Source organism: Humulus lupulus, chromosome 5 (assembly GCF_963169125.1).
Source record: "Humulus lupulus chromosome 5, drHumLupu1.1, whole genome shotgun sequence".
NCBI classification, from domain to species: Eukaryota; Viridiplantae; Streptophyta; class Magnoliopsida; order Rosales; family Cannabaceae; genus Humulus; species Humulus lupulus.
In genome coordinates this window covers 69831823-69856866 of record NC_084797.1, presented here as the reverse complement: position 1 = coordinate 69856866, position 25044 = coordinate 69831823, and the positions used below count along the sequence as shown (strand labels likewise).

At 41.7% G+C, this 25044-nt stretch overlaps 1 protein-coding gene across 3 annotated transcripts; it reads left to right on the top strand.

The window, feature by feature from the left end:
* The first annotated feature begins 813 nt into the window (after positions 1 to 813).
* LOC133777430 (probable inactive receptor kinase At5g58300) lies at positions 814 to 5895 on the top strand. Of its 3 annotated transcripts, XM_062217004.1 has the most exons (4): positions 814 to 1208; positions 1977 to 2043; positions 3046 to 4411; positions 4884 to 5895. In XM_062217004.1, exons 3-4 carry the CDS (start codon positions 3118 to 3120, stop codon positions 5513 to 5515), a joined length of 1926 nt encoding a protein of 641 aa, XP_062072988.1. In that variant the 5' UTR covers positions 814 to 1208; positions 1977 to 2043; positions 3046 to 3117; the 3' UTR covers positions 5516 to 5895. The 3 variants fall into 3 exon arrangements, with proteins under 3 accessions (XP_062072988.1, XP_062072987.1, XP_062072989.1); XM_062217003.1 differs by lacking the exon at positions 1977 to 2043; XM_062217005.1 differs by lacking the exon at positions 1977 to 2043 and having other exon boundaries at positions 815 to 1208; positions 4887 to 5895.
* The last annotated feature ends 19149 nt before the right edge of the window (positions 5896 to 25044 follow it).

Here is a 25044-nt window from a genome sequence, read left to right as displayed (position 1 = left end):
CGAGACCTATCGAGGTTTGTCGAGGCACATTTATACTCTACAACTAGCTAACCCCTATCGAGATCCGTCAAGGTCTATCGAGACATGTCGAGGTGACATCCCTCTGGGCTTGTTCAGGTCAGCCGAGTCTCATCGAGGCATATTGAGGTGTCTATAACTATCGAGTTGACAGTTGTCGATGCCTATCGAATTCTATCGAGGTGGAGGCAAGAATTTGAAAGAAAAAAAAAAACCTAGATTTTCCTAGTAACAACCCTAATCTAACCCGTGAACAAAAAATCACAAGACAAACAAACCCAGAAATGGATTGAGGACTCACCTTCGTTTTCTTCTGGGTGGCTTCTTCGAGCTTTGGGTCGTCCCCTCCAACGCTGCCGCCTCTCCGTTTGTCCCTTTCGACGCACCATCGACTACGACAAGGATCTGAGCACTGCCAAGGGAAGATTTTGGGTTTTTCTTTTTTTGGTTCTTATTTCAGCACCGAGAGATTAGAGAAGAGATTTGGGAGATTTTGGGGGCGTTTGGTTTCGGTACCGAGAGAATGAATGAGAGAATAGAGAGAGACCAAGAGAATAGAGAGAGAGAGAGGGAGTGAGAAATAAATGTCAAGGGTATTTTGGGGAAGCAATAATACCAAATTAGTAACCCATAATAATGCATAAATCCTCAAATTTCCCAATCAGAATAATATTAAACCCATTAAAGGAAGAAGTGAAACATTAAAAAAAAAAACTAATCTAATTCTCCGGAAAATAGAAAAGTTATTGGTTTTTTGTTTTTATCTACTAGTCTGCTGTGTGTGTGTGTGTGTGTGAGAGAGAGAGAGAGAGAGGCATTGAGATCTACGCAAAGTGAGTGAGGGAGTTAGTGAAGTGGGTTTGCTTGCAAAAGAAGGTTGAATGGTTTGAGCTCTCCAAATGAACGTTGAACTTGAATCTTTACTTTCGAATATTGGAGCATCCTTCTCTCTTATTCTTTCTTTTGATCTTTTCTTTGTTTTATTCATCACTTTTGCAAAATCTCGCTACCTGCGTATTCCTCAAGTTTTTCCGTTAAAGCTCTCTCTCTCTCTCTCTCTCTCTCTCCCCTATTCATATGGGTTGTCATTCTTTGTTTTCTTTACTTTACATTAGTCCTTCTTAAGGTTGGATTCAAGATCACAGTCACAGCATTTTCGCCTTCCTAACCGCCATTTCCCCAATATCCAGGTTTCTCTACTCTCTCTCTCTCTTTTATTTTTTTTTTGGGGAATTTTACAAATAGAAGTTGTTGAGCTTAAAATTGTCTGTTTTCTGTCTGGTAAGAAATTTATTGAGAAGAGGAACAAGTTAAGCATACTAAATTGCTACTGCTACTGCTTCTTTGTTTGTTCACTTCTCAATTTTGTTAAATCCATGGAAAATTTACCTACTTTTCTTCCCTCAACATTATCCGAGGGCCATATTTGTGATTCCTTTTTTATTTATTTCATTTTGATGAACCAAATAAATAAATAACAATAAAAGCATACAAATAAATAATATGAAAGAGACTATTTGCTCGAATTCTTAAGATCCACCAAACAAAACATTGTCTTTCTTCAAAAAAAAAAATCTTATGGTTCAATTCAAAATGTTGGCAACATATATTTTTTTTTAAATGAAATGTTGGCAACATATTGTTCGTCAATTTGTTTTACACGTTTTTTAAGTGTTGTCTATAGATTTTTAAATTTTAATTTATATATATATATCATTAATTTTTTTTTAAAATAATATATATTATTAATTAATTAAATGCAATAGGTGAGATTGATGAAAAGTACCAATGATAAGTCAAAGTTCTATTCTTTTAAAAAGTTGTGATATCTCAGTCCCACTTCTAATTATTCCTCTTTTATCATACTCGTTATTTTCTTGTTTTGGGATAAGATGCGTCTGACTAATTATTTCAGCTCAACAGTGGCTTATTAATTTAATCTTTTGGCTCTGTCGTAGGGTGGAATTTTATATGAGGGGAGAAAATAAATTTGAAGGGATTTCATTATTTTTTCTCAATGAAAAGGTAGAAGCTAAATTTAGAGTATTTATAATTCAGGAAATTTACGATATTTTATATATTTATGGAATTTGAGAAAATATGTTTTTCAATTTATCATTCACAAAATTTCTTCATAAGAAAATCAAAGTTCTAAACTGTGCTTCAAAGTATCGATTTGGATATGAATTGAACAAGTGATCGTTTCTATTTAACACCATAAAAGAGAAATATATGTTATAAGAAAAGCTGGAATAGGGATTCTTTCAACATTTTGTTTTTATGTGCTTTAAAGCTTTTTTTTTTCTTCTCTCTTTAGTGGAAAAGAATTTTGCTTTTACTTTTAGTTTTTTTTAATGACTTTACTATGAGATAATATTAATTATGTCAAAAACATGATTGATACTGTTCTAAGCTTTGACTTATATTCTCTAAAACTAAATGGATGTATGGTAGCCGAGGCTGTGGCTTTAAAATTATTTGTCAACTTCGTTGTATAGATAACAGATTATATGTACTTTTTTTGTACATTTTCTGGTATACACTACATAACATGCAAACAATTTCTTAGGAATGAAAGAATTCACGTGATAAGATTCTAACTTTCTTCATTGTGTTAAACTATCATTGATAACAATCATTAACAACGATACAGTTTGAAAAAATGTTATCATTGCTAATAAATCCTAGTGTGTGTTCTTAATTTATTATTATTTAATTTTCCTTTTCTTTTATTTGGAATTGGGCCAGACAAGAAAAGAGAGTGAGTTGGTTGTAGGAGGGTTTAGAACAGGCTAAGGTTTATTTAAAATTTGCTGAGCTAGGAGTTTTCAATTATTTAATTAAAATATTGTACATCTTTTTACTGGATTTTGAAAGGAAGTGTTTCAGTTGAATATGTTTTTAAAATTTTTGTATTTTTTTTCCATGACAGTTTGGTTAATTACAGTTGTGTTTTATTTACAACGCCATTGTTTTAGGGTTCCGAAATGGTGAAGAACAATATTCTGATGTTTTGTTTCTTTTCAGGGGAAGAAGAGCGTTGTGATCACTGGCGTAATCATCCTCAAGGGTTTCTCAACAAAGAATACTACATGAATTATGAAGTCACAAATATACTGTGTGGCATTATTTTTTCTTTTATTCTTCACTGAGCCAACTACAGCTGACATAGATTCAGATAAAAAGGCCCTCCTTGATTTCATTTCAGTTGTTCCTCATGGCCACAAAGTTAACTGGGATCCATCTACCCCAGTGTGCACAACTTGGGTTGGTATCAATTGCACATTGAATGGTTCTAATGTGGTTTCCATCCGGCTTCCTGGTGTTGGACTGTATGGCCCAATTCCTGCCAACACTCTTGAGAAGCTGGATGCACTTATGATCCTTAGCCTTCGATCCAACCGACTCAATGGGACACTTCCATCTGATGTTCTATCCCTTCCTTCACTTCGCTATGTATACCTTCAAAATAATGATTTTTCGGGTAGTATTCCTGCTTCTCTCTCTCGCCATCTCACTGTTTTTGATCTATCCTTCAACTCCCTTAGTGGCAAGATTCCAGATACTGTTCAAAATCTATCACATCTCACATGGCTGAATCTCCAGAACAACTCCCTCACTGGATCCATCCCTGATTTTAACCTTCCAAAGCTCAAGCATTTGAATTTGAGCCACAACCACTTAAATGGTTCAATTCCTACTGCCCTTAAGATATTTCCTGCTTCTTCATTTGAAGGGAACATGATGTTATGTGGGCCTCCTTTGAAACAATGCATTTCACCTTCACCCTCTCCTTCTCCTTCTCCGTCTCCTTCTCCTTCTCCTTCGCATTTACCATCTGAGCCAACAGCCCCACTGAAAAAGGAAAATGTCCCAAAAAGGAAACTAAGTATAGGGGCTATTATTGCTATTGCAGTTGGGGGATTTGCATTGCTTTTTCTTTTAGTTTTGCTGACTGTGCTTTGCTGTTTGAAGAAAAAAGACAGTGAAAACAGTGGTGTAGCAAAAGCAAAGACTGGAAGGAGTGAGCCACCGAAGGAGGATTTTGGGAGTGGAGTACAAGAGGCCGAGAAGAACAAGTTGGTTTTCTATGAAGGTTCGTCTTACAATTTTGATCTAGAGGATCTACTTAGAGCTTCAGCGGAAGTGCTGGGGAAAGGGAGTTACGGGACAACCTACAAGGCCATCTTGGAGGAGGGAACAACTGTAGTGGTTAAGAGGTTAAAAGAAGTTGTGGTGGGGAAAAAGGAGTTCGAACAGCAAATGGAGAATGTGGGGAGGGTTAGTCAGCACCCAAACGTTGTGCCTCTTCGTGCTTATTACTACTCAAAAGATGAGAAACTTCTTGTTTATGACTACATAGCAGCCGGTAGCTTCTCAGCATTGCTACATGGTATGTTCTAACATCTAACCAGTCTTCTTGCACTTGTAGTGTCTACTTTCACTTAAATATTTTTCTTTTCATAAATAAGCTTCATTTATCTGTCAAAATAGACTTTGAAATCGTTTTATGAAATAACAAATCTCTCACCCACCATACACGGACACAATATTTCTTATTTTGCTTGATTTATTTACTCTTACAAGAGAATCTAGTTTCTTATTGCTAAAGGAACACGCATGACGTAGTGTTGCTCAAAACTACAAAATTAACCTTCAGATGAAGATGCTTAATGAGTTAATTTCCTCCAATTTGGAAAACCTAGCAGAAAAAGCATGTAAATATGTAATAAACAAACAGGTTCACAGGGATATTGGTTTTGCTTTTCTTGATTTGCTCAATATGATATGCTAAGACTTTAGTATTCAAATTATGTGAATAGTATTATGGTTTCTTCACAATGATATTTATTTCTCTCATCTAGCAGGAATCAAGGATAATGGACAAAGTCCACCAGACTGGGAAACCAGGCTTAAAATTGCCATTGGATGTGCAAAGGGCGTTGCCCATGTCCACTCTGCTGGTGTAGGAAAATTTATCCATGGAAACATAAAGTCATCCAATGTCCTCCTCAGTCAAGACGTCAATGGTTGCATCTCAGATTTTGGCCTTGCTCCTCTTATGAACTTTCCCACTGTCCCTTCTCGAAGCATAGGCTATCAAGCCCCTGAGGTAGTTGAAGCTCGGAAATTTACCCAGAAATGTGATATCTATAGTTTTGGTGTTCTTCTCCTTGAGATATTGACAGGAAAGGCACCAGTTCAATCGCCAGGACATGACGATGTTGTTGATCTCCCAAGGTGGGTTCAATCTGTCGTTAGGGAGGAATGGACAGCTGAGGTGTTTGATGTAGAGCTTATGAAGTATCAAAATATAGAAGAGGAGTTGGTACAGATGCTTCAAGTAGCAATGGCATGTGTGGCGATAGTGCCAGACATGCGGCCAACAATGGAGGAAGTTGTTAGAATGATTGAAGAAATCCGGCCCTCTGATTCTGATAGCCGGCCATCACCAGAGGAGAATAAATCCAAGGACCCAGTTACTCAGACCCCATAATTGGCCTGCCCTGCCGTAGGCTTTGTTAAGGTTTGTCATCCCTGTTTTATAAAATCTAAATTGTCCAATGGTTAAGATATACTTTCATAATGCCTGTGTGTTCTGGCTATTATAACCAGACTACGCAGAGCAAAAGGATATGACATCTTTTGACTCTGACGAGTCCAATTGTGTGATTCTTTCTACGGTCTCTTAGATTAGTATAGCTTAATTTGCTTCTCATTTTTTCCCCTAAGTTATGTGCAGAAAAATTGTGATTTATTAGCCTTTGTTCTTGCTGCTGTTGGTCCTCTCAAGCCGTTCTGTAAAATTATTACTTTTCTGTAAATGTCATATTTCACAGGCTTTCCATTTCCGGATCAGTTCCAAAAGTATATTTTCTGATGAACAGAAATAGCTGCTGATTTTTCATTTCTATTTCATTTTATAAACAGCTAGAGAGTTTAGAATCAAAGTTAAAGCCACTAAACAGCAGAATCAGTTAATTTGATGAAAGCGCTGAATGCTGCCTCTTTAATTTTCTCCGCAGCTTTACTCGTATTATGGGGTCGCACTGACGTATGATGATTTACCTATATATTAAAAAAAACGTTTAAAATAAAAAACATTATGAAGATTAATTTTGATCCTTACCGACATTTATATATTTTACGTGTAAAAAGTTGCAAAACTCTATGTGGATCCTTTAGGTTGCAAAAAATAAAATAAATAAATAATTTCAATATTTTTCAGAAGATTTATGAATTCCGTTTAAGTTTAAGAAAATGGAGAAAAAAGGCAAGTTAAACACCTCTAGTTAATTCTATGTTCAGTAATTATAAATAGAGGATTAAACATATAATATGTAAATGACCCATAAATATGAATCTTAGCATATTAAAAAATATAATGGAGACAATAAAATAGAATATAAAATTTCAATGTCAAACCTATCCTATATGTCTTGAATCACAGAGCAACCAAGTTTGGACAAAATAAGTCAAAACCTGATAAAATAAATCTAAATATAGCTGAAACGGATTAGATAACCAAACAAACAATAAAACATTAACATCACAAAACTTCTCATCAACTTACGTGGGTGTAATTTTTCAAATAGCGTAGATGGACTTCGTTTAGCTAGATGCAACAATATTTATGTCCTATTTTTTAAAACAAGAAGGTATGAAAGTTGAGCTAACTGCTACAAATACTCCACACCCCAGCCTCCGTACTAGCTATATATATATAAACCAAGATTAGTCTCAACATCATATCCTTCATACAAAACCAAAAGTACTTTATTCTTGTCTTCAAATATTTTCCTTTGCTCAAATCCTAAAATTTGATTAGCAATGGCCTTCAATAGTCAATTGTGCTTGGCATTATTTGCTTCTTTTACATTTCTAAGCATGGACATGGGCCTGGGAGCTCGTCTTCTTCTCCAATCAATGGGCCCACCTAGCATTCCAAATTTGCCAAAGCCCAATCTTCCACTAATGCCAACCATACCATCTCTTCCTCAGCCCAAATTGCCACCTTTGCCCACAATCCCTACAACCATGCCCACTTTTCCTAAGCCCACTTTGCCTCCACTTCCAAGCTTGCCAACCATCCCAAACATGCCCTCCATCCCCACTATCCCAAATATGCCCTCCATCCCCTTCCTCACCCCTCCTCCTTCAACTACTAGCCCTTAGATATTGAACATCTATAATGTTCTTGGAGGCTTATGGTGTTGAAGAAACTCACTAGTAATAATTTGGCTTAAGAGTGTCTAATATATTATTGTTGCCTGCATTATGCTTTATGTAAGTTTTTATTTACCTTTTTGTGTGAGGAGTGGTTATAATTAGATGGTTTATTTTGTACTAGTAACACATCTATACGTGAATGAAAATTGTGTGTTCTTTCCTATTTTATACGATGATATATATATATATTTGCAGTACTCATCATGTCATATATTTTCATTTCTGATTACTTATTAATTTTTCTCATATTAAATAAACAAAATATTGTGAGTTCAATTATTGATGAATTGTGTGCTCTTTTTATTCTTTACTATGAATTAGTAAAGTTGCTTGTGTGAAATGGTTTTGAGCATAGAGAGGGAGAGAAGAAAAGGCTCCTTTCTCGCCTTAATTGGTGTAAATATCAAAATCACATAAGCATCTTTAGCTAAATTTTTATCTTTTATTTTTTTATCCACAAAGGCATATAATAACAAGAGAAGTTTATATATGAGAAAAAAATAATTGTATAAAATATGGTAAGTTTTGAAAAAAAAAATTTAAATATGGTAATTTCATATAATATAAAAAATTGATTACCATAATCATAAATACATAAAACTCTCTCTTTTCTCCTTTCTTCCGCTCTTCTCTTCCATTTGGTTCTCTCATCTCAGTCATCTGCCAGCGATGCTACGTCCGCCCCCGACGACGACGACGCACCTCCGCCCCTACCCGTGACGACGATGTACTTCCCCCTATGGTTCTTCTTCTTCTTCTTCTTCTTCTTCTTCAGATATAGTTTTATTTTTATTTTCTTTGTTGTTCTTCTTTTTCACATCTGGTTTCGCCATTTCAAATATGTTTTTGCACTTCATATTTTATTTTTTTTTCTTTCTAAATGTAACTGTAACCGGTTACAGTCACGATCTGTTCTGATTTCGAAATTTTTTTTCTTCAGATCTGTTTAAGTAACTGGGTACAATGGCGTCTGATTCTTTTTATTCATAACTGATATTTTTTTAGATCTAGTTGTAACTAGTTACAATACCTCCCCCTTTGGGTCTTCTTCTTCTTCAAATCTAGCTTTATTCTTATTTTCTTTGTTCTTCTTCTTTTTCACATCTGGTTTCGCCATTTCAAATCTGTTTTTTCACTTCATATTTATTTATTTTTTTCTTCTAAACGTAACTGTAACCGGTTACAGTCACGATCTGTTCTGATTTCTTGGTTTTTTTTCCAAATGTGTTTTAAGTAACTAGGTACAATGACGTCTGATTCTTTTTATTCATAACTGATATTTTTTTAGATCTAGTTGTAAGTAGTTACAATAACGATCAATTTAGATTTTTTTAGATCTAATTTTATTTCCAGGTCTAGGTAAGTAACTAGTTACCATCGTAATTGTTTTTTATTCAAATCTAAATTTTTTTTTCAAACCTAGCTGTAACCAGTTACGATTATGATCATTTTAGATTTTTTGTTTGAATCCTATTTGTTTTCAGGTTTGGCTAGGTAACTGGTTACCATCGCAACTAGTTTTTTTTCATATATTTCTTCTTCAAACCTAATTGTAATAAGTTACCTTCACGATCAATTTTGTTTATTTTTTTTATAATTTTTTTTTCTCCAAATCTCACTGAGTAACCAGTTACAATTCAACTGATATTTTGATAATAGTACATTACTAAATAATCAAAATTATTTTTATAGTTGTAACCAGTTACTACAACACCACTTAAAAAATAAAACTGGTTTTTATAGATATAACTAGTTACCACACATCACTAAAAAAATTGACACTGGCAAATGATCACTACCACAAAAAAAAATCAAAATTGTTCTGATAGTGGTAACTGGTTACAGCAGAGAAAATGTTGATTGAAGAAGATAAAAAAATAAAAGAACAGAAGAAAACAAAACGTTTTTCAATGTCTAAATAAAAATAATAAATAAATAAAATAATACTTACAATTACTGAAATACACTCACAAAAATTCAAAATTTGCCAAAATAATCTTATATAATTAAATATAATAAAATTAATAAATTATTACACAAATATGGGAAACCAAATCCCATAAAAAAAATAAGAAAACATAAAATAACATATAAAATGCACACACACAAAATGTCATATTTATCAAAGTTTAGAATTTTTCTCATATAAATTCCTCTAATAATAATAATAAAAATAACATGCGCAATCAACAATCTGATAAGAAATTGTCCAAAAAAAAAAAACAATCTGATAAGAAATATTGTGAGCTTGTGACCTTAAAGGAGCTGATGGGGATGTCAAATTATTACAACAGTGTGGTATCCATCCAAACAGGGCAGGGTCAAGGGAGGCTAAACGAAGTTTAAAGCATGTTTAGAGAGGAGATTTTGTACACCCAAATAGGGTCAGGGTAAGGGTCAGGGTGAGACAGCTACCCCTTGTTAAAAAAACCAGGTGTTTTAATTTTATTTTGATGAGAGATTTTGAGTAACATTTACTATTAATTAGTAAAAGTATTTTTGTGTTCTAATCGTGAGTATATTAAAATCGAATACTAATATACTTAAAAATAATTGTATAGTAAATGAGAAATTATCATCTAACGTGAGCTAAAGAAGAAAAGGAAAATTTGGGATTTATTGTTAGTCCACCACATGGAAATATGAGCACCTTCTCAAAGGTGTATATATATAGTTTATTTTCACTTTATCTTTCTAATTAACAAGCAAAAAAGCTCTTCCTTATAAGATTGCAAATTTTGGACTAGTGTATGTTAGGATTAGTTAGTATTTCTTTTAGTAGTTACTTATTAGTTACTTTTGTACAGCTCACTTTTAACTAATTGTATCTTTAATCTCTCTAACTAATCTCTGTATTTATACCTTGTAACTCTTTGGTTTATTCAATGAGAATCAGATTATTTTCTCAATTGCTTCATTTTCATAATATGGTATCACAACCTTCCTGATTCTCTCGATCCTCTTCGTTTTCCCCAAAAAAAATTTCTTCGATTGTTTCAGCTCCTTCGTCTTCTTCCTTCGTTCTCTAATGGCGACTCACACTGCTTCGTCGACTCCGACTAGTGCTTCTGCTCCTTAGTTCTCTTCGGTGGTGTTCTCTCATAATTTGTCTGTGAAGCTTGATCTCAACAATTTTCTGCTCTGGTGTCCTCAAGTCCATGCGGCGATTCGTGGTCATCAACTTCAAGATTACATAGACTCTGATTTCAAGATTCCAGAGAAATTTCTTTCCGATGTCGATCGTGAGGCGAAGAATGTCAATCCCGAGTTTGTGAAATGGGAGCAACAAGATCAGCTTCTTTACTCTTGGCTCCTATCATCCATGTCTGAAAGCATCCTTACTCGTGTTGTTGGAGGCAAAACCTCAGCTCAGGCGTGGTCTATTCTTGACTCCTATTACACCTCTCAAACTAGTGCTAAGATTGATCAAATATCAAACACAACTCAAGAACATCAAGAAAGGATCTCTGTCGTTGAATGAATATTTGCTGCAAATCAAAACTCTTGTTGACTAGTTGGAATCTATTGGCCAAACTATTTATGTCAAAGAACACATCAGTGCTTGATTAGTGGTGAAAAATACACATTTGTTGATTTTAATTGTCAAAATAAATTAAATTTTAATTAATATTTTCATTGAATTAATGTGATATATTCTTACATTGGAAATATTTGATCTTAATTTAATTTATTTATATTTTGTAGAAAATAAAAGTGTATTTTGGCACTTGGAAACAAAGAAAAAAAAAGAAAGAAAGAAGGAAAGAAGTAGAAGTGAAAATATAGTGGAATTGTGGCATTTTTTAGTAGAAATTAGATCCAGTAGCCACTTTTAGGTAAGCATTTTCTTTTTTATCTACAATTTTTAAGTTTTAGTATAATACCCACTATTTCAATCAATATACTTATTATACCCTTATAATCTGTGGATACTGTTTTTAGAAGAGAATCATGTGGTCAAGGGTATTTTTGAAATTGTCTGTGATAAAAATGGGTAGAACTAAACTAAAAATATTTAGGAGATAATTTTAGTTAAGAACTCATTAAACTGGTTAATTTTCAACTTATTCCCATTTTTGAAGTAATATTGCCCAGCCCACAATTTCGGCCCAAATACTCAGGCCCACGAATCTCCTTGCTCCTCCTTGCGCCACCTGTCCAAGCCTTCTTCAAAGAGCCAAGACTCCTTCAACGTGAAGCCTCCTCCAAACAGCCCATCCAAGCTCCAACGTGACAACCCAGCCAAAGCCCAAACGCAACCCAACGGCCCAACTCGCCTCAACCAGCCACTTTCCTTCAGCTCCACCTGTCCATGTGGCAGGCCCTCATTGGCTGGGAGTGGGTCAAAGTCTCATCTGCCACAGCCACCCTTCAGCCCATGTTTTGTGCACTTTGGGCCTTGCAAAATTGCCATTTTGAGCTTTAAAGCTCATCTTTTTTGGGTGCTTTTAAAAAATGACATTTTGACCATACACCAAAATAACTAGGTCAATATTTATAATAAGATTTGATTTTTCAAAATAATATTTTATTATTAATATTTCAGATTTATTTTGTAAACCTCATTTTGTTCTTTAATTTATTTTTAGTCTTTTTCTCCATCTATAAATAGGGACTCTTCCTTCACATTTGATATGTAATTTTTAGGTAGCAAAACTCTACTAAATTTTAGTCTCAATTCTCATATTTTCTCTCTAGAATTTCATGAGAATGTCTAGCATAATAGGCTAACCTTCTTAGGAAGGTTAGGATAATCCTATATGCACTATGACTTTGTTTTGTATTTTTGATTCACCATGTGCTTAAAGTTTATATATTTTAGTGATTTATTTTCTTTCATCTCTACTTCTTCATCTTATTATCTATATTATGTTTACTAATAGTATATAGATTTTGTCATGCACTTTCTATGTATTATCAAATTAGTAAAAATAATATAGATAATATCTTTATCATTTTCTCCATCTCACTCATAAATATGTACTTTTGCTAAAATCTATATAGAATTAGTCATGTTCTTTCTATGTATTTGTTGACGCGGTTCTTCGCCAACAGGTAATTAAGAGAATGAGAGAAAAGGATTAGTGCTAAATGTGAACCGAAATAGGTATATGATCTTAGAGAACGAAATGGGTGACTCAAGACACGGTTTTTAAGTGGTTCGAAGGTTAAAAATCATTCTACTCCACTAGTCAATATTATTGATCTATACTGAGTATTTGGTTACAAAGTATTTCTTACAAGAGATTATTTTTCCAACCCCTATCAACTCCCAGGGTCTCCATATTTATAGGAGAAGGCACCTGGAAGTTGGTAGGGAGGTCATCCCGTGACCTTCTTACTTGTCGTATCAATTCTGTGACATTCATGATTAATTCCTAAACCTGACACATAAGTGTGGTCAAATCAATAGGTAAGGAAGTAATGGGCCTCACGGCCCAACCCAATCGTGGGTGTCTGAATCACGCACGTTCTTGCTGCGTTTTCGAAAAGTCAGGGGGATATCAGACACGTGATGCCTGATATATGCACGTTTACCTTGCGTGTGTTTACTTCTCAAGGGGTCATAGCTCCATATCTAGCTCGTAACGTGAGCTTCATACTGGACTCGACCTTCGGCCTTCAGGGGGCCTGCTCCAGTCTTGGACAATGGAGGCGAGCCCTTTGGGCTTCCTCGAGCTAATGACAGAAGCTCCGGTCTTAGGGGAGTTCATGAGATAACTACGATTAGTCAGCAGCTCGGCTTTCTAATCAGCCCGCGGGAAAACCAGGGCGTACAACTGCCCCCCAAGCTCCTGCTCGTGGTATACCACGTCGTATATAAGACCACAGTAGGGACTTTTTGGACTTCCCCATGAACGCTTCGCATTCCACCTTTTATGCAGGCATCTGATACGTGGAACATCGTGGGTGGTGACGGTACGTCTTACGAGAACCGCATTTAATGGCCTAGCCCATGCCCAGCCGCTGTTTCATATTTCGAGTGGAGGGCCTCGAATCCCCCATCAGGGCCATCCAACGGCCCTCTATACGTGATCCTTTACGCATATAAAAAGGGGTGGCCACCCTACGCATGGGCCACCCTTTCATTCGAAAATTTTCAAGCCTCAAGCTCCTATTCTTCTTCTCTCTACATCTCCAGAAGAACGAAACCCTCGACCCTGCTACTGCCACTTTCAGCGTTCAAGAAGCTTAGGCGCACGGATTTCTCCGAAGACTTGGAAGCTATTACACCGACGAAGCCCTTACCAACGCAACATCTTCGTCTACCTCCCAGACACACACTGTAAGTTCCCTAACCCTGTGTGTTTTGAAAATATGTTACTGTAGCTTAGGTAAAAAAATTTACTGTAGCCGCATGCAAGGGTTTGCTGGGTTTTGTGGATATGGAGGGTGATGGCATTTTTAGGTTAGGGTATATTTGTTGTAGGAAATCGCTTTAGAGTATGGGTTTCAGGATGCTTTTTCTGGGGAAAATTTCTGGGTAGGAGTTTTGGGAATTTTGGGTGCAAAACCGGGTAGCTTAGGGAACACGCCTCACAAGCGGTTTTGCAATTTTCTGCCTACTGAACCTTTCCCCCCAAGGCAAATTCTATCCTGACCCTCCTGACACACGAATCCCGAGTAATCGGGGATCGGTTGGGAGCACAGACGCGTGTTCATCGAACCGCGTGGTCCCACTCTCCACGGGCTGGGCTTACCTCAGCTCGTGTAAATAATAATTGATTTTTCCTCATGCTTGGGTCGCCTTTTCTGAGATGTTTTCTTTTGTTCGATAGGTGACCAGATGGCTCCAAAGAGAAATCTCCCACAGAAGAACGTCAACAGCTCGGCCTCCCAGCAGGACAAAGGGAAGGCGGCGATGCCTAGCTCCCCGATCCCCCGCTTCGGGCCGGCAGTGGAGAAGGAGGTCGAGGTGGCCCCTGATGCCTTCTTTGAGGCGGAAAGGATCGTCTCAAATATAACCGACCAGGCGAAGATTAACAAAATCTTCCTTTCCCACAACGTCGCCCTGGGGAAAGCATCCGTAGTGGCCCGACCTGCTTCAGAAGGTGAGCGGAGCTGTGCGCCGCTCGATGAGTCGTTCGCGGCCTGGAGTGGTGAACATTTTAAGGCAGGGACCTTCCTTCCACTGGATCAGTACTTTGTTGATTTCCTTAACTATGTGGGGTTGGCCCCATTTCAGCTCCCCCCCAATTCCTACCGTCTGCTGGCAGGGTTGAGGTATCTATTTCAGAAGCACGAGTGGGAGGTCCCCACTCCTGCAGACATTTTATATTTCTTCTGCCTCAAAGCCAGCCCGGACCAACGGGGGCGAGGTGACGGGTTCTACTATTTAACCCGGTTTCCCAATACGGCGGCGGTTATCGAGCTGCCCAGCCACCCCAATGACTTTAAGGACCAGTTCTTCATGTCAACTGGTTTCTGGAACTGCGAGCACCACTATTTCAATCGTCCTCGTAAGTTTCTCTCGTCCTTAGCTCGCATTTTAAGTGTTATTTCAGCTCCTCCCGTACCCCATTTTGACTCAGACTAATCTTGCAGCCATCTTCGCGAGGACAGAGAGATCTGTGACCCTCGGGGCCCAGTACGAAACACTAGCGGGCTTGCCCCCCAGTGAGAAGGATTATCGCGTGCTCGTGACGGACGAGACGATGGTGTTCTGCAAGCTGATTTTTCCAAATCAGACCCTGAACCTAAAGAGGCCCCGGGGGCCGCCCCCAGCTCGGGACACCAGACCTATCATCGTGGAGGAGGTCGCGGGAGATGAAGACGAGGAGGACGATGTGGCCGAAGTTCTGCTCGTGAGGAACAGGAAGAGGACCTTGGAGGTCGCCCAGAGGATGGGCGAGGAGAGGATCCAATCCGGAGCAGCCGCAGGTCCTTCCGGCCAAGGTAACCCTTACTTGCTTAGGAGTCTAGATAGGGCCACTGCAGACCCCCAGCTGGCTAGGTTCAATCCTAGGCAGCTCGTCCATCGTCACCGAAGCGATCCGGACCTGAACACACTCCTGCTCCATTGCGTCGACCGGCTCGTGCTGGATCACCAAGAGAGCCAGCCTAGGGGTACCGTAGTAGTAGATAACACCCTAGCCTTTAGGTCGATCCTATTTGAGGAGTATGGGACCAACCTACGCACATGGACATCACTCCAGATGGGTATCTATGCTCCAGGGCTTAGGCAGTATGTAGAAGAATCTAGCCCTAAGTCAGAACCGGACCCAGAACTTGCGCCAGTTCGGGAAATAATCGTCTTAGGTTCTTCCAGCTCGGGGGGTAGGGCTCCCTTAGTATTCGCACACTTTTTATATTTAACCCTTTGTCCTTGTCTGTATGGTTGCTAACTTGTACTAACCATGTTTTTGTTTTGACAGAAGAGATGTCTTAGCCCGAGGATAGCTTGCGAGGCGCAGTCTTCAGGGGAAACCCCTCGGCCGGGCCAAGACTAAAAAGGCTCCGGGGGTCCAGGAGCGCCGCTGGGGCCTCCACCAAGTCTCCGGCAAAGGAGAAGGAGAAAACCCCGGCAGCCCAGGACACGGGAGCAATTTTTCCTGCCGCAGGAGCAGGCCAAATGCCTCCACCACCTCCGCGAGCTCCAGCCGCTACTCAGGACGTAGGAACGGTGCTTGGGACTCCGGCCGTGGTGGCCTCCGATGTGCGCATCCCAGTCAATCCTCAGGACCTGGAGAAGATCCCAGAGGCATTCCGGGGAACGGTGTATGAGTCGGCGAACTACGCCGTCAACCATATCTATAAGTTCACCGAGAAGGAACTTCGGGCCATTGAGACACTGAGCCCGGTTGGGGTGATGGAGTCTTCAATGAGCATGACCCTAACAGTAAGCTGCCTTGTTTTCTTTGTAAAGCTCTTACCCTTACACTTTGCCCTGTTTTTCTTCTAAGGCAATTTTATCTTTCATTTCTTGCAGGGCGTCGTCGCTCTCCACCAGAGCATCATCAGGGCCAAGACTCAACTCGAGGATATGAGAGCTGAACATCAGGCTTCCCTTCAGGAGGCTAAGGCGACTGAAGATGCCTTGGCGACCGCGAAGGCCGAGTTGGAGAAAGCCCTCTCGAAGGTCCAGGAGCTCGAAACCTCCCTTGCCACCTCGCGGACGGACCTCGAGGCTGCGAAGGCTGAGATCCAGGCCGCCCAGGTCGCCCTAGAGGCCGAACGGAACACTTCGGAGCAGTCCATGCAGGATCTGTTCTATCATTGCTGGGCTTACAATCCGGAGGCTGACTTCTCCTTCATGTCACCGAGCCTTTGGGCGCGCTTGCTGGTGAAGTTCCAAGCTCGCCTTGAGAAAGAGGCACCGCCTTCGGAGACTGGGGAAGCCTCTGGCGCGGTGGAGCAGGGTGAGACAGCGACCTCCAAGGGGCCATCTGACAGAGCTTAGGGCGTTCTTTCCCTGTTGCCTTTGAACATTTTTAAGTATATTTTTTTTTTGTAACCTTTGCATGAGGTGTCTTCACCTCGAGACAGTTTTCTTTGACGTTTTTAATTTACGCTCTTTTATGCTTTTAAGCATTTCGGTTATAATTTATTGAAAAACCTAGTTCGCGTTAACTTTAACCCATATTTCGAGCTCTTGAAGGAGAACAACGATCAATAGATTTAAATCAACATCTAAGTTTTATGACCCGGTTAAAACCAGGAACTTAATTTGAAAACTTAGTTCGTGTTAACTTTTATCCATGTCTCGAGCTCTTTAAGAAGAACAACGATCAACAGATTTAAATCAACTTCTAAGTTTTATGACCCGGTTAAAACCAGGAACTTAATTTGAAAACCTAGTTCGCGTTAACTTTAACCCATATTTCGAGCTCTTGAAGGAGAACAACGATCAATAGATTTAAATCAACATCTAAGTTTTATGACCCGGTTAAAACCAGGAACTTAATTTGAAAACTTAGTTCGTGTTAACTTTTATCCATGTCTCGAGCTCTTTAAGAAGAACAACGATCAATAGATTTAAATCAACTTCTAAGTTTTATGACCCGGTTAAAACAAGGAACTTAATTTGAAAACTTAGTTCGTGTTAACTTTTATCCATATCTCGAGCTCTTTAAGAAGAACAACGATCAATAGATTTAAATCAACTTCTAAGTTTTATGACCCGGTTAAAACCAGGATAGGATTTAGTTAGCGTTAATGTAACGACCCAAAATCGCTAATAAGGCTTAAGGGCCTTGATTAGCGTGCCAGGAGGGCATGATGGGATTTATGTGTGACTTTGATGAGTTAAATGCATGATTATGATTTAAAGCATGTTATATGACTATTTGTTTATCTGAGATGCATGACTATGTATATTAGTATGCATGTAGGCCCGGATCGTGTTAGAAGGGCATAATTGTAATTTTAGCCCGCTGAGGGCATATATGTGATAATTGTATTCTGTGAATTTTACCACGTGAGTGTGGTGTTATTATTGTGATGCACGTGCCGAGACGGTCCTAGAGAGCTAGTTTACTTAAATGTCACAACGGGATTTCTATACCCGGCTCGGGAGGAGCCTAGGGGTACCTTGGGAATTTTATGGTTAAGTTGAGATTTAGCGGGTAATGGTTATTGGAGATTTAGTAACCTGGGTAACCATTAGTTACTGCTAAGAGTAACAAGTTCTAGATAGAAAATGGTAGAAATGAAATATTAGTGAAAGGACTAGAGTACCCTTAAGGGCTTAGTTGGGAAAGGATCATTTGGAGGGGTAGCATGGTCATTTGGCAAGGGGGTTTAGACAAGTTTCAGCTGGGATTATAGGGTACACGGTTTGGGCATTTGGTTTATTTGATGGCTTTGTTAAAAATAAAGAGAAGGAAAGTTAGGGCAATGAGAAGAAGAAGAAGAAGAAGAGAAAAATGGGCTGAAGTGGGAGTTTAGGAGGAGATCAAGGAGGCTTTTGGGTGAATTCTTCATTCAAGGTAAGGATTTTATATACATTTAAGACTTGGTTTCTGTTTTGATTTGAGAAATATAAAGTTTGAGTTATGTTTTTAAAGTTTTGGGTGGAGTTGCTGAAATTAGGAATCAATGGGTGGATCTTTGGGTGTGATGGTGTTTTGGTCTTGATTCTAGTATCTATGGGTGTTTAGATGGTCCATTTGAGGTTTTGATTTGATTTTGGGGTTGAGGTATTTGTTTGGGGTGATTTGGAGAGGTTGAGGCTCGGGAAAAACGCATGGGAAAACCCAGAAATCTGGGTTCGCGTATGAGCGCCGCGGCCCTGTTCTTGGGCGCCGCGACGCGAGGTTGCATCAGGAGAGGGGTAGGTCGCTGGGCGCCGCGGCCCTTGAGGGGAGTGCCGCGGCCCTAGGCCATTTTGGCAGGCAAAATTCTGGTTTTTAGGGCTTTTGCCCGGGGACTCGGGGGATGGTTCCGGTGTATTGTTTTAGGGAATTAGAGGTCCCGAGAGTGCGGGATTGGTCCCGGGAAGTGGTTATGAATTGATTAGTATTAAAGGATGTTTTGTGTGTGTTGTGACTAGGCTATTGGAGAGGCTCGTGATAGAGGGCCGTGCTCGCGGCTTGAGTGCATCAGGAGGCTCGGAATACAGGTAAGAAAACTGTAACACCCGAGAATAGGGCATGGCCCCACTGTGTGATTGCAAGGCATGGCCCCAGATTGTATTATGTGCAAATGTTTAACCTTAAATGAATCATGATGTGTGTGAATGATTATTTCGAATGTACTATATGTGTGATTATACTGAAATGAACGGCAAGGGCCGAGAGCGGTGTAGGCCGGGTGCGGCAGCGGGGCCGAAAGTAACACTCAGCACATGGGATGCTTATATTCAGGGTGGGACCCAAGGCACATGGGATGCTTATATTCAGGGTGGGACCCAAGGGATACATGAATTATCCTCGCGGTGAGAACCGGAACCCCAGGCTTTGGTAAGGCCTCTGGGGCGGCATGGCCGTGCTTGTTTATTATGATGGTTTTCCTATTTATCAGTGAATTATGCCAGCTATATGAATTGCATATGCTATGTATTATTTGGGTTTTCTTGCTGGGCTTCGGCTCACGGGTGCTCTGTGTTGCAGGTAAGGGCAATGACTGAGTCAACCAACCATGAGTACGGAGAGCGTGAAGCGACGCGTACATGTTTGGCCTGCCCGACTGCTTTGGTTGGGGGTTTATTCGAAAATGGCTGTAATAATCTATGATTTTTATAACTGATCAATTGTAAACTTATTTTGAGATGTAAATAGTTTTCAAACCTTATTTTGGGATCCCAAATGTTTAATACTAGAAGTTTTATTGAAACGACGCATTTTTCTAAGATTACAGCCTTAACTTTTAATTAGTCACACTTTTGTTTAAAAACCTCGGTTAGCGAGTTCAGTGCACACTGTTTTGTCTTAAAACTCACTTAGTAACGGCTCTAAGGAAGTAGGGCGTTACAGTTAACCCTTATCAATATCTCGCGTTTTTAAGAAAACAATGGTCAATCGATAAGAATCAACATCTAAGTCATTAAGGAGACCTGGTTATATCCAGGTACCATATGCCCCCCAAGTAACTGGGAAAGGGTCTTTTGTGGTTACTTTATATTACACTTGCAAATATGCATAAAAAGTTGATTTTCATTAATACATAAGAAGTGGCCTTCCAGGCCTTACAAGTAAATCATTGGTAATATCTCTTTAAGTGGACGGCGTTCCAAGTTCGCGGGATCGCCCCTCCATCAAGTCGAGCTAGCTTATAAGTTCCCTCCTTGATGACTTCGATGACCTGGTATGGTCCTTCCCAGTTCGGTCCCAAAACTCCGTCTTTGGGATCTTTTCCAGCGAGGAAAACTCTTCTCAGAACCAAGTCGCCTACGCTAAAGGTGCGTTTTTTAACCTTGGTGTTGAAGTAGCGGGCGATTTTCTGCTGATAATGGGTGAGCTGGAGTTGCGAATCCTCCCGCCTTTCCTCAACCAGATCGAGGGAATGGCATAGGAGCTCATGGTTTCGATCTTGGTCATAAGATTGGACCCTATGCGAAAGAACCTTTATCTCCACGGGGAGGACTGCCTCACTCCCAAAAGTTAAAGAAAAGGGAGTATGACCCGTAGGAGTCCGGTGCGAGGTCCGGTATGCCCATAGGACCTGGGGGAGCTGTTCTGGCCAGACCCCCTTTGCTTCATCTAATCTTTTCTTGAGGCTCGCCTTTAAGGTCTTGTTGATAGCTTCGACCTGGCCATTAGCCTGAGGATAGGCCACGGAGGAGAAACTTTTCACAATCCCATGACTTTCACATAACTCGGTGAACAGGTCGCTGTCGAACTGAGTGCCGTTATCGGAGACGATCTTCTTGGGCAGGCCGAAGCGACAGATGATGCTGTTAACCACGAAGTCAAGCACCTTTTTAGACGTGATTGTTGCCAACGGCTCTGCCTCAGCCCACTTGGTAAAGTAGTCGATGGCTACCACGGCGTAACGGACTCCGCCCTTCCCAGTGGGTAGGGCGCCTACTAAGTCTATTCCCCAAACGGCAAACAGCCAAGGAACCGAGATCATTTTTAGCTCGACTGGAGGAGCTCGGGTAACTGCAGCGAATCGCTGGCACTTGTCGCACTTCTTCACGTATGAGATCGAGTCTTTGGATAGATTCAGCCAGTAATACCCTTGCCTGAGAACCTTTAAGGCCAAGCTCTGCCCCCCAGTGTGGTCTCCGCAGAATCCTTCGTGAACTTCCTGCAGGATGGCCTTTGCCTCACTTGGAAGAACGCACCGGAGGAGAGGTAGGGAATGCCCACGTCGATACAACACCCCATCGACCAGCGTATATCTCGGAGCTTGATACAAGATTCACCGTGCGTCGTTACGTCCTTCAGGCAGCTTGCCCTCGATGAGATACTCAAGAATGGGGGTCATCCAGGTCGGCCTAGCGTCAATCATTTCGACCTCCGCCCGATCTCCTTCTATACTTGGTTTTTCCAAGAATTCTATCGGCACCAATCCCAAGGTCTCCGTCTCTCCCGAGGTGGCGAGCTTGGCGAGAGCATCTGCATTGGCGTTCTGTTCTCGAGGTATCTGTTCGATCGATCCTCGTTCAAATCCGGACAGCTCGGTTCTTACCTTTGCCAGGTAGGCAGCCATCTTGGGTCCTCGCGCCTGATATTCGTCTAGGACCTGGTTTACCACAAGCTGGGAGTCACTGAAGCACTGGACGGAGCTTGCCTTTAACTCCCTGGCTATCCTCAGGCCGGCCAGCAAAGCTTCGTACTCCGCCTTGTTGTTGGAGGCCTTGAACCCGAACCTTAGCGCCGAGTGGAATCTATGTCCCTCAGGGGATATCAGAATGATTCCGGCCCCGGAGCCGTTCTCGTTGGATGAACCATCTACAAAGATCTTCCACAACGATTGGGGTGAGGTGAGCTGAGATGAGCCCTCTGCTGGATTCTCCTAGAATCCCGTGCATTCTACCACGAAATCGGCGAGGGCCTGACTTTTTATAGCAGTTCGTGGAGTGTAGAAAATCTCGAACTGGCTGAGTTCGACCGCCCATTTTAACAAACGTCCCGATGCTTCAGGTTTTTGCAAAACCTGCCTTAGAGGCTAATCGATCATGACGTGTACTGAGTGGGATTGGAAGTACGGCCTGAGCTTTCGCGAGGCCGTGATTAGGCAGAACGCCAATTTTTCCATCAGTGGGTATCATGACTCTGCCCCGAGAAGTCTCTTGCTGATGTAATAGACTGGCTTCTGAACTTGGTCCTCTTCTCGTACCAGTACGGCACTAGCTGCATCCTCAGTGACAGCTAGGTAGAGAAAAAGAGGCTCGCCTGCCTTGGGCTTGGAAAGCACGGGTGGTTCAGCCAGATGCGCCTTCAGGTCGAGGAATGCGCTTTCGCACTCTACTGTCCATTCAAACTTCTTGTTTCCTCGGAGCAGGTTGTAGAAGGGCAAACACTTATCGGTTGACTTGGAAATAAACCGGTTCAGTGCGGCCACTCTCCCTGTTAAGCCTTGGACATCTTTCCGCGACCTGGGCGAAGGAAGCTCGAGCAGTGACCTGATCTTTTCGGGGTTTGCCTCGATTCCTCGGGTATTGACTATGAACCCCAGGAATTTTCCTGACGCAACTCCAAAAGTGCATTTCTGGGGATTGAGCCTCATGCCATATTCTCGTAGTATTTTAAAACATTCTCCCAGGTCAGAAACATGGTTGTCGGCAGTCTTTGACTTGACTAGCATGTCATCAACGTACACTTCCATGTTTTTTCCGATCTGGTCCGCGAACATTCTGTTTACTAATATTTGGTAGGTAGCTCCGGCGTTCTTCAGACCGAAAGGCATGACCTTGTAGCAATAGACATTAGTCGGGGTCATGAAGCTGGTGTGTTCCTAGTCCGCCGGATTCATCGCGATCTGATTGTAGCCTGAGTACGCGTCCATAAAGGACATTAGCTCGTGCCCCGCCGTGGCATCCACCAGCTGATCGATCCTTGGTAATGGAAAACAATCCTTGGGGTAGGCTTTATTCAGGTCGGAGAAGTCAATGCAGGTTTGCCACTTCCCGTTGGGCTTTGGAACTAGCAAGGGGTTGGCGACCCAAATTGGAAATTTGGCTTCACGGATAAAGCCACATTTTTGAGACGGGCTACTTCTTCTTCTAGGGATTCAGCCCGGGTTGTTCCTAAACGTCTTTGCTTCTGAGACTTGGCAGGAACGCTTTTATCCAGGTGGAGCGTGTGCATGATGACACTTGGGCTAATCCCCACCATGTCCTCGTGGGACCAGGAAAATACATCTAAGTTAGCCCGCAGAAACGTAATCAGCTCCGCCTTCCTATTGCTACAGAGGTTTTTCCTGAGCTTGACCATCCGTGATGGATTTTGTGGATCAAGGTTCACCTCCTCGAGCTCCTCAATAGCCTGGAGCTCGGATTTGTCTTCGCCTACTCGGGGGTCAATGTCCTCACTCAAGGCGACATTTTCCCCTTTGGCGCTTTGAGGTTTTTCAATCTCAGGAGCCGCCAAGGGTTCCTGGGATTCCTCTTCACTCAGAATGGCCATAGCCAGCTGCCCGGGTTTGGATTTTCCCTTCATGGAAATGCTGTAGCATTCCCTGGCAGCGAGCTGATCACCCTCGATCGTGCAGATTCCCGTCGAAGTGGGGAACTTCATGGCGAGGTGTCGGATGGAAGTGATGGCCTCGAAAGCTATGAGCGTAGGCCGGCCCAAAATGGTGTTGTAAGCAGCAGAGCAGTCTATGACCACGAACTCGAGTAGCTTGGAGACTGTCCGAGACTCTTCCCCTAGGGTGATCACTAGCTCGATCGTCCCTATTGTCGCTGATCCTTCTCCCGAAAAACCATACAGCATCATGGAGGTTGCCTTTAGCTCGGCGACGGTCAAACCCATCTTCTCTAAGGTGGATCAGAATAGGAGGTTCACCGAACTCCCGTTGTCTATTAGCACCCTTCTCACTCTCCGGTTGGCGAGCTAGACTGCTACAACCAAGGGATCATTGTGAGGGAACTGGACATGGCCTGCATCTTCCTCCGTAAAAATGATTGGTTGTCTTTCCAATCGCTGCTGCTTTGACTGGCGCTGCTCCGAGACGAACTCCACTCCGTTATGAGCCTTTATTTCATTCACGTATCTCTTCTGGGCGCCTCTGCTCGTGCCAGCCATGTGCGATCCTCCAGAGATGGTGGATATCTCTCCTCCGACCACTGGAGGAGGAACATCCTGATCTATCCGAGGCCCGGGCTGACTGACTGGGACCTCTGGAGCAGGTCGACTCGCCAGAACCCTGTTTCGTGAGTATTGTGCCAAGGGACCGGCTTGGATGAGAGTCTCGATCTCATCTTTTAGGTGCCTGCAATCGTCGGTATTGTGGCCCACATCGTTATGAAAATGGCAAAACTTGGAAGTGTCTCTCTTTCCTTTGTGGTGCTTCAGTGGCTCCGGCCTCTTCCAGGGGACTCGAGTAGAGTTGGCCAGAAAGATACTCTCTCTGGATTGAGTGAGCTCGGTATACGTCGTGAAAATGGGCTTAAACTCATCTGCAGACTTATTCTTCTTTTGGTCGTGCTGACTGTTTTTGCCATTTCCCTTTCTCTTGCCTCCACCGGGCTGGTTGCTCTGCGCGACGTTCGGGGTCGTTGCCACAACCTCTGCTCCTATTCCCGCAGGCTAATCGGGAGCATGGCTGGTTCCCACAGCTGAGGCATCGGCTTCTTCCAAGTTTATCCACTCTTGGGCCCTGTTAAGGAATTCGTTGACCGAGCTGACTCCCTTCCTCTGTATATCCTTCCATAGGTCTCCTCCGACAAGGATTCCGGTTCTCATGGCCATGAGCTTAGAGCTATCATCCGCGTCTCTAGCCCGAGCAGCGACGTTTGCGAATCTGCTCAGGTAGGCCTTCCTCTCACCGGGCTACTATCTCACGTTGGCCAGGGAGTCGGCCTGAACACGGGCGGCCTGAGAGGCTCGGAACGCCCTTTTGAAGTCGGCTGAGAAGGCCTTCCAGGAGCTGATTGACTGTTTTTTACTTTGCTTGAACCACTGTCTGGCAGGTCCGGTCAGTGTGGAGGGGAAGATCAAGCATCTCAGCTCCGGGCCAATATTATGGGCCATCATTAGGGTGTTGAACATCCCTAAATGGTCTGAGGGGTCTCCGTCCTCGTTGAACTTTGACAGGTGAGGCATACGGAAACCAGACGGGTATGCCGTCGCTGCTATGTTGGGGGCGAAGAGTTCCATCTCGTCCCCTGAATCATATTCGTCTTTTTCTTTTTCTGATAGAAGTTTCCTCATCAGCTCCTCCATTTGGGTCAGGCGATCGAGGGTT